Raw genomic sequence first — 14710 nt, 5'->3', positions numbered from 1 at the left:
CATTAGGAGAAGGAAGGGAAAAATGAAGGGGGTGGAAATCGGAGGGAGAGATGAACCATGAGAGACTATGGACTCTGAGAAACAAACAGGGTTTTAGAGGGGAGGGGGGAGGGGGGAGGGGGGATTGGTTAGCCCAGTGATGGGTATTAAGGAGGGCACATACTGCATGGAGCACTGGGTGTTATATGGAAACAATGGATCGTGGATCACCACATCAAAAACTAATGATGTATTGTATGGTGACTAACATAACATAATAAAATTAAAAAAAAAAAACAACTGATGTACGATTCACAAAAAAGAAAGAGAGAGAGAAAATACCATTCTCTAAAGGAACAGGTACAGACAATTCCATTATCCTTTCTTCTTGATCATGTCTTGTATGATTTGCAGCCAAACTAGCCCACTGTGAAACCCAGCGTTTGTTTCCAGATGATGTGCCTTCCTAAAGCAGAAAAAGAAGGGAGTGAAATCAGTCTATTTAGTCAGAGAGTTCTATGTAGTCACGTTATCCTGTCATCCGAAGCCACATTTAAACCTCACATTGCCATATTATCATTAATTAAATTTCCTCATTCTCTAGGTACCCCTTTTAACTACATCTTATTATTACTGTAAACGCAGTATTATTTTCTCTACTTATTAAATACTAATGATGGCACTAAAATAAACACTTAGAGCTTAAATTAACTGTGGCTGAACAAACGTGGGTCTATTACCGCAGCCTTACGGCTAACCAGTGGAGCTGGCTCTACTTCATTCTCTGGAACAGGAGTCTAAAGCTTCTCTAGCCCTCTAGGTGCTTCTAGGAATCAGACTGGTTCCAGAGTCCCAAGGAGTATTAAATCTGCCACATCATGTCATAAGGGATTTCAAAAACTAACCCACAGCCAAAGACTTTATAACACTTTACTGTTTCCAGAAGAAGCCAGAGATCACTCAACCTTTAAAAACTTTTCTATAAATAGTCTGAATCTAGACCTGTGCATGTCTAGATCTGGCCTTAATTAAGGCGAGTGCTCTTTGCATCGTTAGAGTCAAGTGTGAAATGGGATTTAATTCATGATATGGTTCCACAGACTTATGGACATATACTGGTAATTTTTAACACCGGGGCAATTTGGCATTTAATATGGAAGATCTAGGGAATATAGAAAAAAATTATGTTCCCTCATGTAAAATCTAAGTCAAGGCTTAATTTTGAGACTGGAATGATAACTAAAGATTGGAAGGCTATTTAACCAAAATTGTATTATGAAAACAATACCTTAAGTATCAGATTTATTGTACTAAGGATGATAGGCTAAAAACTGATGAAGTATTTCATACAGACTACATATATGATTTCAAGAATAGGTTAAAATAGTAAGTATACATAGTGACATACATACAATGAAGCCTAAGGATTCCTCCAAAGCCTGCTAAATTCTTGAATTCCCTTTCAAGATTCTGTGCTAACTGCCCACAGTTCTCAGCATGAAGGAAGCACCAGAGCCACTCACACCCTCACTGATAGTAGAACTCTTCTGTGAAGAGTTTCTCATGGCTGGTTTAGGTGATTCCCATATTGGGGCTATATATAAAGTCCACTTGGCATGGGTTGACGGGATAAAGAAGGAAAGAAGGAGCCTTACAAAGTTCATGTTCATCAGAATTGTTGCTAGAGCAATTAGAATACCAAAACACTGCCTCAGATAAGTATCACTTGCTTTCAATAAGGGCATTAAGCATCTTATAAAACAGAAACTAGAATTAAAATTCTCTAAGATTAAGGAAGAAAAAAGAACACTAAAAAACATACTTGCTTTCAGGAAAAAGCAGACCATTAAGGGACAATTTTAACATAAATTAAAAAAACAGGTGGATTTACCTGTCTATTGAAAGATTTTATTTACAGCTCATACAAATATAACATTTTATTTGTTATTGTTTTATTTATATTTTAAGTCTTTGTTTTATTTACCATTTGTATATTTTAAATTACCTCATTTCCTGAGAGGTAGTACAGCATAACGAGTAAGAGAATGAGTTAAGAAAACAAGGCCTCTTACGGTTCAAATTCTGGCTCCATAAGGTTACTAGGCTTTGTGACTGTGTCAACTTAATTTCTCTATATTTGAGTTTCCTTATTCGTAAAATGGCACAAGAAAGGTCCTATTGGATGTTAGCTCTTATTGTCTGAATAAATTATAATGAATTAATACTTCTCAGTTATACACATCTTTCACATTTCTCTTTGACATAACAATGTGGAATGACATTCTAATATCATTTCCAATATGGGAATAACTATTTGTTGAGGGCATAAATATCAGGCTGTTCCTCTGCTGAGTGCTTCAGACTTCACTACTCCCTGTAAATAGACTTTATCAACAATCCCGTTTGTAGATGAGAAAATTGCAGCTAAAAGGGGAAGTGTCCAACACAAAGGCGCTCTATTAAACATGGCCACTCTGGGATTCGCACTCAGGTCTTCCCGGCTCTACTGTACCAGACTGACTCCCTAACTTTGTTGGCCAAGCCATCCGTGATTAACTTCATGTTAATCCGAATCACATCCGGCGCTCCACCATACCCGCACTTATTGAGGTATGTAAGTTCTATCTGTCTGGCATGATACTCAGACCTGTCCATGCTAAATACATGCCCTCCTAGGAAGTTTAAGCAGTGAGCATGTAGCCCATCAACTGCTTTCTGAAATTAACATTTTCCCTTCACTGATGAACATAGTAACAATTTAAAAGAACATAACAAAAACTGAAACAGAATTACTGCAAAATTGCTTTAGGCTTTTATTAGAAGCAAATTAATTTGTGAGAATTTAGCTTTTAGAAGAACTCTCAAGAGGATATATCAATTACTTAAAATAATGTAATTACAAAAATGATAAAAATTTACATTTTGTGTGTGTAAAAGTTACATATGAGGAAGGGATGTGTACCTCTGAGTTGTGAAATCCAGGTGTACTCAGTGGCTTTCTTTCTTCCATTACTACCGCAGCAGAGCTGAGAGCCCAATCTTTTATCAGATCTTTATGCTTTTCATTGATAATAGGCCTATTATAATCCTGATTGTCATCTACTCCAAATACCTAGGAGGAGAAATTATTTTATAAATGAAAAGTCTGAGCACCAGATTACTAGGAATAATATCAGTAACTTCAGAGGCAAGTAGAAATACTCTGAATTAATTTCGATGGGTAATTCACTAGTGAGGGAAACATGTTTAAGGACAGGGTAACATCCAACTGAAGCAAGAGTTGGAAAGAAAAACGGGGCTGTGGCAGCTTACTTCATAGTAAATGAGACTATCCTTTTTAATATTTAGCCAAGTACTGTTTGATAATAAAATAAATATCCAGGACATTACATCTGATTTGTTAAAAGATGTTAATAATGTTAACTATTATAATAATGCAGAGTTAGGAAAGAATACTACTTCAGCTTGTTTCCAGCTTGTCTCTTTGCTCTGTTATTTTTGAGAATCCTGCTGCAAGACTATAAGCATACAGCTGATTTCACTGGTTCCTTCCCTAACAAATGTGTAACATTTACATACATGAATTTAAATTATACTTGGAATTTTCTAAGGTCCCAAATATCAGATTTTGTTGTATGATCTCTGTATGGAGTACAGCATGATCTTCAAATTTTATTTGCCTAAAAATTCATTGAAAGGCCTTTGAAAGGCAGATCCTGGGTCTCCCCCAACAGATCACCATTTTCAATAAGCAGGTCGACTATGGTCAACACTTGTGGAATATTTAAACACAGAGACCAATAATCATGTGCACGATCAAGGGCAGGATCTGAGTCTTACTGATTTCCTGGCACATAACAGGCTGGAGAATGGGGTTACCTAACAGACTGGAAAAAGGTTATAACTACGTAAACTTTAACATTCCATTTTACTAATAAGTTTCTTTGTTCCCGATGCTTATTATTTATAGATTTTATTTGTGGCTCTAATTACTACAATAAAGAAAAATAGTATGTTTGAATTAGTGCTTTGTAGAAAGGATCTTTAGAACATAATCAAAGGGCCTTCTTTGCTATACAAAGGGAAAAATACCTTAAGGTAAACTATTTTCTAGAAAGCTTTTTAACGATCATACAGTATACCTGATAAATTCTGAAGCCCACATTTAATAAAGGAGACATCAGATTTTCAAATTCTTCACTTTTAAAACTTGGAAATTTTACCACTAGGTGGCCTTATTACTTAATATTTAATTCAACTATAACTACAGTTTTCAAGAATTGTGATTTAATATCTGTTGAACCACTCAATATTTGAATTATCTCTGCTTTAAAAGTAAATTGTATATTGCTAATTTAAATCAAATACGGATTTTAATAACACATGGAAGCACAGTTTACAGAAGGGAAAAAACAGCCCTGTTTCATTTTGTTAAACACAGAATTGGTAAGTTTAACAACAACAGTAAAAAAATGCTGTGTATACCGCTCCATGGGTTCTGCCTCCAGTCCCACTTGTAAAGAGCGCAAATCAGAGCTACTCGAGTTACTTGTGACTGTCTTAAAATAAAAACAAATTATTTCTAACTCAAGTCACTGACCTCCAAATTTACTGGAATTTATTTCCTTATTTTTATAATCACGGAGGGAAAATCTAACTCCAGTTTGCAAGTAAAATAAAAGCACGCACATGTGAGTACTTGCATGTGCTATTTGGCATGTTAATTTATAAACGATCTCAGGTGATTTTCTGATTTGGTGATACTTACTTCTACTTCATACTCAAAATGGACTTCCAAAACTTGTTTTCCTCAAACATGTAAGCACTACCAGTTTCAAGTAAAACATAATAAATCTCTCCAAATCACTGACACTACTTTGAAATAACAAAATACATGCAAAGAAGCGATGCCTCTGGGGAAGAGAAGCTGAAGTGTTAATTGAACTTAATTAACATACAATGTTATAGGAGTTTCAGGTGTGCAACATAGTGATTTAATAATTCTACATATTAGGGGCACCTGGGTGGCTCAGTCGTTAAGCGTCTGCCTTCAGCTCAGGTCATGATCCCAGGGTCCTGGGATCAAGCCCCACATTGGGCTCCCTGCTCCGCGGGAAGCCTGCTTCTCCCTCTCCCACTCCCCCTGCTTGTGTTCCCTCTCTTGCTGTGTCTCTCTCTGTCAAATAAATAAATAAAATCTTAAAAAAAAAAAAAGAATACTCAGGGACTTTTACAGATTCCTTGTAAAGCACCTGAGACAGCTACGTATATTCCTGTCAGAGTAGTTAAATCATCACCTGTTTCCCAAACAAGTGACAGGGCTTGAAGCACAACTGTGGGGGGAAAGAAGTCTCCAAAGTTCCTATCTATATTTTTTTGAGTGCTTTGAAAAATTAATGACAGCAATGACTACCCAGCTTGAAATCCCTATCCTTTTTGTGTCTTGCTACAAAAACATCCACTTGTGAGAACTTTCATGTGAAAACATCTTATACTGTGTCCGTGTGCTTTAAAGCTATTAGAGTTTTCACATTTCAAAAAGCACATATAATCTGACATATGATCCAATAGTTGGACAAGACTTGAGGCCTAAGTTTGCTAGATCTTCCCATATTTTCATTGTAGGTTTTTGTCCCTAGGTGATTTCATCCACATCCGAGGTGTCCCTTCAATTTCCAACCACAGGCAGCTGCTCACTTGTCATCTCTCCTCATAGACAGCTCAAAGATATTTCAAATGCAATGTATGTTAACCCGGGCTTATGCTTCTCTTCCCTTTCCTGGGCTCAGTGACAGCCCCCAACTTGATACAGTACAAAATCAGGTTCTCTCATTCAGCTAGGGACTTTTTTTAGGCTAAAAGTCTAGACTGAGGAAGGGAGAGAGATCAGATACCTGTCTAATTATTATGCTTCCTCTCTAACAGATGCCACCCCCCATCCCAAGTTTGTCAGTCAGTTTCTAATTCTTCCAGGTGGGAGCAAAAGAAAGGGGGAGGGGATGGGAATAGAAAATTTCCTTTTGAACTTGCATTATCTGAGCTCCTTGGGCCTGGCAAATGCTTAAAGATAACTCATTCATCTTAGGGGTGGAGAATGTTCATGCCTCTAGGTCCCTTGATTGAGGCAGATGCATCTCTATTTTGGGGAGTGACCTGTGACTCCCTCCTGTGGCCTCCTGGTTTAGGGTAAGAAGACAGCACTGCTCTCACCATCCTACTCCAAGAATTATGGAACATGTCCTCTCTCTTTTCCTCTGGATGTGTGCATATGCTATTTGGCATCTCACTTTGGGATTTCACATCTGTATCTCAGCAGCTACTCTAAACAATTTTAACAACCTGTTCCTGAGGTACGGTACTTACTATTTTTGCAGGCTACTGGGCTAGCCACCATAGGTGCTTCAAAAATATGTGTAACTTAGTCCTTGTTCTCGGAGGGCTGAGTTCTAATACAGGAGGCTTATAAAGAAAAGAGAATGTCACCTGAACCATGCAGGGGCACTCTGTAGTTAAAACAACATTTCTTTAAGACCCAGACTATATTTTTAGATTTTAGTTTTAAATTTAAAGAAATGAAACATTCTCCAGATGACAAAGGTCTAGTACGTGCAGTACAAACCAAGCCTGTGAAAAGTATGACTTGGTTTTTTCACCAGTATATTATCATCATTGTCACTATTATTTATTAATTCAACAGTAATTTATCTTTCTACAGAAATGAGAAACATAATGGTAGGTTAAACATAAAGCTTTTGTGGGCTTATTTTAAATTAGCAACTGAAGAACAGTACTGCATTCGTGTATCAATCATATCGAAGTGTCCAAGTAAATGTGCACTCAGGTTTCAACCTCAGATGACTGGAACAACTCTTTCCTCAATGAGCAAGGACCGCCTTGGTAGCGAGAGCAGGGTCTCCACCAGTTCAAGGCAACAGCAAAGATTCCCATGGCCTGTGAAAATCACTCGACGCATACTTTAAGAACTATGCAGAGTCCTAGCTTCTAACATCAGGGAACAAAATCAGGAAGACTTAATAGAGGAGAATTTCTTTAAACATATAATTTTCCATAAAAATCTAATTTTTTAGAAGAAAAATCCCTTAAAAGTCAGTGGAATAAGTGGTTCTAAGAATTTAACACTGTGATTTTTATAACATTTGTAATCAACTTTTAAAATTTAAAATTCAGATAAAACTATTAGAAAAAAGAATGGGGTTAAGAGAGACATTTTATAATTTATCATGGTAGGTATATATGTACATGCATGTTCACAGCAACATTAGTCACAAGAGCCAAAAGGTGGAAAGAGCCCAAATGTCCACCAACAGATGAATGGATAAATAAAATGTGGTTTATCCACACAATGGTGTACTAGTCATAAAACGGAATGAAGTACTGACACATTCTACATCATGGATGAACCCTGAAAACAGGCTACGTGAAAGCAGCTGGTCACAAGAAGCCACACAGTATATGATTCCATTTATGTGAAAAGCCCAGAAGCAGCAAATCCACAGGCACGGAAAGTAGATTAGTGGTTGCCAGGGGCTGGAAGAAATGGAGCAGGTAGGGTATCTCTTTTCGGGGTGAAGAAAATGCCGTGGAATTAGACAGCGCTGATGGTCGCACAATGTGAATGTACTAAAAGCCAATACACTTTAAATGGCTAAAATGGTGAATGTCCTGTGAATGACATTACCCCAATTTTTTTAAAAAAGGCACCATCTAGTTTGATCTTCTCCCTTTTTACTTCTGCCTGTGTAAAAACATGCTCAGATCTCTGCCCTCTCCCTGAACCTACCCTGTGGTCCTTGATTCTTCCCACTCCTTAGGAGTATTATACCCATGCCTCTTCTCTTTCCAGCACTGCTTAGCATTCTTTTTCTATTAGCTCCTCCTTTCCTATCTTTGAATTATGCTCAGGTCTAATCTCATGCATCTACAGTTAAAATGTCCAATTTCTCGCCTCTTTATGGCTCATTTCCTTGACATGCATTCCTTCCTTTCATGCCTAAAATCTGGCTGCTCATCAATGACCATCTTACCTTTTCCTTGATAAGCAGATTTTTAAGCGCTAAGCTGTTAGCTAAGTATTGCTAGAAACTCAAAGGCACATCCAGTCTTCTACTAGTTGAGGCAATTCCCCTGAAACTTATACATGTATTTCTTCTGATACAATCTCTACTCTTTTGCAGCCTTCATACTGACAAAGTGAAGCTTGTAACACGTACAAGGTTTTAAACTATGCATTTTATCAAGTTATGTTAGGTAAGATACAAACTAGTTTCAGCAAATAAAAAATATAGGAAAACTTGTTTGTGGAGGCCTGGCTGAATCTGACCAATCTATAAATTCATTAAATTAGCTAATCTATAGCTAACCACACACAGATACTGACAAAAATGAAAGAGCATGTCACAAAGTCTTCTTTCTCATTATTCATTAAAAAGAGACTGTCTACTACATGCCAGGCACTGTTCTAAGCACAAGAAATTCAGAAGTGATCAAGACAAGGTCATTCTAGAAAGAACCGGCAGAATGTAAACTAGCTAGAGGCAAGTTCTATAAGGAAAATAAGACATGGTAATGTGACAGGGAGAAAGAAGAGGTGAAGAGCAGGGCTACTTGAGACAGGAAGCGGGGAGAGAAAGCCTCTGATCGTGAACTAGGAGAAGGAAGGAGCAAGGCATGCGAAAACACAAGGAAGAGCTTATGCGCTGAGGGCACGGCAGTTGGCAAGTCCTATAAGCAGGAAAATAAATAAGATTTCATATAATAACACAGAAAAGAAAGGGGGGGAGTCTAGTAAATGTTATTAAGCTTCTGACTGAAGAAAGGTGAGGGTTTGGATGTGAAGCTTTGGGGACCAGCACAGCAGGAGAGGTTTCCTGTACCTGAGACGTGCTAAGAAGAGGAGCTGAGAAGGGGAGAGGAGCAGGAATCAGAGTGACCAAAAGTCAATCCTCCTGATAAAGACTTTTGTCTAAAAAATTGCCTACTGAAGAGAGCACAAGAAAGATTAGTAGAAGAGGAAGAAAAATGAAGCCCTCAGAATTCGCCGGCTAAGAACTGCTATTTGCTTTGGCCCATTAACTCCGATTGTTTCTGGACTGGCAAGAAGTTGAAGAAAATGTAAAGTCCAAATGAAAATGCTGCCCGTTATCAAAGTCCCCTCTCACTGCTCGAGGCTCTCCGTTGATCTCCTACTCTGTAGTTCCCACACAAATCTGATTCTGTGGCCGAGTGGACCCGGAACATGCTGCCGTTCTGTGTTCTGTCTGGCACTACCACCTAGATTTTGACTCTGGTTTATCAGGGTTCCCCTGGCTCCAACTTGGATCTAATCTAAACTCCTGCTGTGAACTTCCAAACTGCTTACAGCTGGGTCCAATTCTCAGCACTGACTCTCTTCTGTGTTTCCAGTCTCATTAGAGCTTTCCTGGTTCTGGATTCCTCCCCTACCACCTGTTGCCTGTAGAACAGCCCGGGTAGATACAAGGCCCGTGAGAGAAGAGAATATGCTCACAAGAGGCATTTGGGGGGGTACATATGTTGCCATGGACATGTGGACAGGAATCGAAACTCAGGGCAGGAAAAGTATCTGGCAGAACTGGGCTATGGAATGACATTTATGGAAAATACTTTTTTCAAGATAGAGCCTCAAGCCCTCTACAATGACCAAATTTTTTTTTTTTTGTTACGTTAATATTTAGCTTTCTGTTCTCACTACAAGTTTTTCTCCCTTAGCTTGGAAGGCTAGGAAATAGCCCTGATTCATGTCCTCCTCTTCCCTCAGCGGTATCTGTTTTGGTGGAGGAGTGGGAAGAATAAGCCGGCACTATGATGGGTTCTCTAGATACCACAGGGAGGCCAAAGGAGGGAGGGTTGGGGAGGCTATTACTACTATGGAAGACAGTTACCTTCAATCCAAGCAGTCAACAGCACTTTCTTATTATAGCACATCTCCATGTAAGCTTAGACATAAAACTCAAGAGGTCTTTATAAATAACAAGCATTTGTGTTAATATCATATAAGAAGTGAATTTGGGGACAATGCATAAAATAAGGCTACCTACTGACAAACACACAGCATAAAAACATGAGCCAAAATGCTGTGATCCCATAACTTGGGGTCTGCGGAGGGGACATTTCAGTACCCTTTATCTACAACCAGCACAGAAAAACAAAGATACGGTATTTCAGCTTGACGATTTTTTTAGAGAGATCCTGTTTTAAGTGCATACAACTTTTCCCACGTTAAGAAGCAAATACCTGTTCTAATTATCGTCTTTAGGCCCAGGAGTACAATGTTATTTTGGGGAAAAACTGAAAAGGCATCCAGTGCTATATCATGTGATACTGTGGCTTACTCACTTCCTTTTGATTCTGTTTTGATTCCAACATGCTATTTTCTCTTGGTTTTCTCTGTCTCCTCTGTGTGATTCTTTTTAGCCTCCTTTGCCCACCCTTTGTCCACCATTGTTCATGTTGCTAAGAACTTCACTCTTTGTCTCCTCTCCCTCTACACATTCTAAGTAATCACATCTATTATTTTGCATTGAGCTACTCTCTAATATTTCCCAAATGAGGATGTTAGCCCAGATCTCTTACCCAAAACGCAGGTTATTTCTATACCTTTCTATCCAGCTGACTACTGGACACATCAGCAGCTCCTTAATTGCCTTCTCTGCTTCTGGCCTTTCCAATTTTCAATCCATTCTTCACACTTCTGACAGTGATTAGATGTCACTGCCCTATTTAAAAGTTGTCAGGGATTCCCACCAGCATTAAAAACTCTAGAGTCCTTCCTATGATACACAAGGGCCTTCAATATCTAGTCAGATCTCATCTCTCTAAAATAACTGTGGTCCTCTGAACAAGCCCTCCATACTCCCATGCTCCATATCTGGGACAGGTTGCTCCATATTTCTGGAAAACCCTACTTTACCACCCCTGTTACAGGATTGATTCCACCTGCTTAAGAATGAGCTCAGCTGACAATTAAATTCAGTATTTATTGAGGACATATAAAATACCAGGCCCTAGGTTCCCACAGTTATGGAATTTACATTCGTGTGTGTGCACACGTGCACATGTTTTGGGGGAGTAGGGCAGTGAATAAACAAATAGGAAACTATCTTCTCTTGAGAACTACTGACCCTTTCTCCGATAGCTTATGTCTATCAAAGCACTCTCATCATACTATTTGTAATACATATGTTTTTATTTGTGTATTTCCATTCCTCTACAGACTCATGGCCTGAAGGGAAGAACTGTCTTTTCAATTTGAATCTCTCTCTTCTATCACAAAGGGTGGCATACAGTTGATGTTGAATAAAGGTTGCTAAGTGAATAAATCAAATAAGCCAGCTCTCAAATGATGGTGTAAAAAAGGAATGAGACCACACACAAGTTTTCAGGGCCAAACAACAATTAAATTTAGATGGAAAGGAGCCAAAGGTTCCAACTTCTGTCCACACACCTAACTCATCCAAGCAATTTGAAAGGACACTAGTATTGCTCCTACCCTCCCAGAGTGCTTCTTATGCCTTGATTCTGGCTAGTCTTAGTCTTTGTTTTCTCTGTGCCCACAGTTACCTCATCTCCTTCAGACATTGGACTCCTGCTTCCCTGCTTTTTTTTTCCCAGAGCCTGATTTTAGCCTGAATTTGGCTTCTGGCTTTAACCACAACTAGTAGAGTCTCAGCTCTTTTTCTCTGTATTCACAAGATAATGCAGTGACTCTTCCCTATAGTTATGGGCAGCTTTGTTTTCTGGTTTATACAAAGTAGGAATAACTCTGAATTATCCATTCACACACTGCCATTACTCCCCTAAGCGAATCCTGCTTTAAGATCTTAGTTTTCTCTATCCAGGGTGGTACTGTATAATTTACCATTGAAAAAAAGCTGCTTATGATAATTATAGACAGCAGGCAGGCCCCAGGTTTTGTGGTCCCCCTCTCTATCCAGCAGTTTCCTAAGAGTCTCGTGTGTACCAGTGACTTCTTTCTTGGCTTTCTGCTGTTCTGGATGGGTCTCTCCCTTGCACTGTCACTTCCCCTTGGGCTTCAGATCTGACTCAGGCTGAAAGAACTTTCCAGGATTTATCAGTACCTTGTGCAGAGATCCACATGTGGAGACTCCTAGTAAGGGTCATAACACCACTAACATTTTTAGAAGTCTTATTATAAAACAGGCATTGTGAAATGCATTTTATTTTTTATAAGACCTTGTGAACTTTCTTCCATTTTAGAGAAAAAAGAAAGAGAGGTTTAAAGATGTTAGTTTACTCAAGGGCAAGGGCACCCATCTAGCGCATGCAAAGTTTATACTTAATCCCAGATCTGTCTGCCTGCAAGTGTTGATGTTCTTCAATCCCATAACAGAATCCCTCAGTGTAAAATAACCTCATGGACAAAACACCAATCACTATGAATACAATATCCATAAATCAAGCAAAGGCATAATAGAATAAAATTAATATTAATCTGAATTTTAAAACTTCTTACTATTCTCCTTTTCAAAACCTATTCTTTTATTTTGTATTTTACAGTATTTTCGATAGCAATATTCTTGTTCTCAGTAACCAGAGGGAAAATTTGGAACTTTAAAATAACCTGAAGGAAATATTATCAATTCCCAATGATGAAAATAATTCAAAATCACCAAGAGTCATTTTCTGTGCTAATACTGTATCCTTAGACTTCTTTTAATATAATCAGGAAACTCACTTTATTCATCTGTTTCTCACTTGCTTTATTTTTCTTATTAACAACTGTCATAACATTGCTCACACAGCATCTATTTCGTAGGGTAACGGGTCTCCGGAAGTTTGAAGTTGTATGCTCCAACAGTAAAGAATTTTGAGCATGTGCTCCTCAAATAAATGCATGTTTTGAAATTGTATACATATACCAATATAATAATAGACTGCATACACTGTAGAACATACCCCAAAATGGAAATAAAAGTTAAAAAATTAAAAGTAAACATAAATCCTAATAATTTTCCCAGATCCCAAAGGTTTATTTTGTTTACCTCCTGAAAGCCCTGCCTGTAAGCTTATCATCTAAACTAGGGCACCTCAAATGTTAAGATGCATACGAATCACCTGGAGATCTTGCTTTTAAAGCAGATTCTGATTCAGTGTATTTAGATCAGGGCTGAGATTTTTTGGTATTTCTAATAAGCTCCTAAGTTGATGCTAATGCTGTTCACACTCTGAGTAACAAGAACTTAAACAAGAGGTTATTATTTAGCCAAACTTAAGCTGCTGTTTTCCAGGAGGTAAAATAAACAGCTGATTCTAAAGTCAATTTTCCATTACTATGGGCAAAATTGATAAAAACTGCTTTTAAAACCATACAACAATCATTATAGACATTAACCAATAACATCAGAGAACAAATCTAAAATCATCATGGCTGGGCATACACTTAAAGTGGCTGAATTCGAGTATCATAATGAAACTGATTCTGTTTTCATATACTTCTTTTCTATCTCCAAAGGCAGCAGTGAACAGAAAGAAAAGAACATAAGGACAAAGAACAAAATTGACTAAAACATATACACTTTCATCTGTTTGTGACATGAAATTAGTAAGCAGGAAACCCGTGGTTAACTACTATCAGCTGACATTTATGTTTATGTTAGAGGCATGGCAGCCTGGCTTTGTTTTATAGTTTTTTATAAATGCAGAGTGAGGACAGTCACAAAAGTACATGGTTTTAAAATCCTATCTTAAACTTATACAACTTTAAAAGGTCCAAAGAGCTTAAATGTTATCGGACTTTACATACATAAGAAACTCAGGCAAAAGTTCAGAATATAAGCAGAATAAAATCGGAAGGCACTTTGGTGTTGTTTATCTTGCAGTCCCCTCACAAAATCCTAATGTTCCAGTACCACTAACTGCATGAGAACACTTCATGCTGACTCTCCAATAATTTCCAACAGTCAAATACACCAAAAGAAAACTTCCACCATCCCCAAATTTCAGTTATTTACCTTATCAATCATTTTTCTTGCTTCCACTTCCTCACTGTTGGGATTCTCTAACTCAATGGTATAAGTACCCTTGTCACTTTGGTCATCATCATTATCCTTTTCAGAAGTGGCAGAAGTAGGTTGATTTTTTAACATTTTATCCATCTCCTGGCTTGGTCTGTGCCCAAGACTCCCTGAACTTCTTAACAATGCAGTCTGTAGGAAGGGAATGGACACTGATGGCTCCTCGGATTTCTGTTTTAACAATTTCCCACGTGGAACACCATGCCCCCCTCTGTGATGCGCAGAGCTAGTCTGTAAAGACAAAGAAACCACTTTGGCATCTGCTGTTGTAGATTTTGTTTTTTCAAGTTTTGTATGTGGTGTTGAATAAGTAGTTTCCTGACACAAGATTCCCGCACTCTGAGTAAAAGAATCTGACCTTTTTCTGGGATTGTCTTCATCAAAGAATGCAATCATAAAAGCAGTTTGACTTACAACGGCTTGGTCTTGAAGCTTTTCAGTAGCCTGGGCCTTCTGGAGCTTTTTCTGTTCGGAATGGTGGCGCCTTAAGTGTTCCTCAAGAGCCGCACGTTTGCTGCAGCGTCTGTGAGCCCCAGCATTTTCTGAGTCGCTTTGTGTACCATCGTCATGTTTATTTCCTGGACACAAAAAAGAAACCACATAATAGAGAAGGAAAAAAATCCCATGTAGAAAATTAGACGCATATACAAAAGTGCTAT

General features: G+C 38.2%; 1 protein-coding gene across 10 annotated transcripts in view; it reads right to left on the bottom strand.

The window, feature by feature from the left end:
- Positions 1-14710, bottom strand: part of CEP170 (centrosomal protein 170) — a 99791-nt gene that overhangs the window by 33740 nt on the left and 51341 nt on the right. For 6 of the 10 annotated variants that reach the window (XM_031035267.2, XM_031035269.2, XM_081824488.1 and 3 more), the window contains exons 9-12: positions 14466-14629; positions 13989-14282; positions 2942-3091; positions 322-445 (exon numbers count right to left, since the gene is read on the bottom strand). In XM_031035267.2, the coding sequence (XP_030891127.2) occupies positions 322-445; positions 2942-3091; positions 13989-14282; positions 14466-14629 (732 nt within the window). The remainder of the gene's footprint in view (positions 1-321; positions 446-2941; positions 3092-13988; positions 14283-14465; positions 14630-14710) is intronic. The other 4 variants (XM_006740012.3, XM_031035270.2, XM_006740010.3 and 1 more) reach the window with 2 other exon arrangements.

This window comes from Leptonychotes weddellii, chromosome 6, assembly GCF_054177405.1.
Source record: "Leptonychotes weddellii isolate Sample4059 chromosome 6, ASM5417740v2, whole genome shotgun sequence".
Taxonomy (NCBI): Eukaryota; Metazoa; Chordata; class Mammalia; order Carnivora; family Phocidae; genus Leptonychotes; species Leptonychotes weddellii.
Note: the sequence above shows the minus strand (reverse complement) of the source record. Positions and strands in the feature narration are given on the sequence as shown.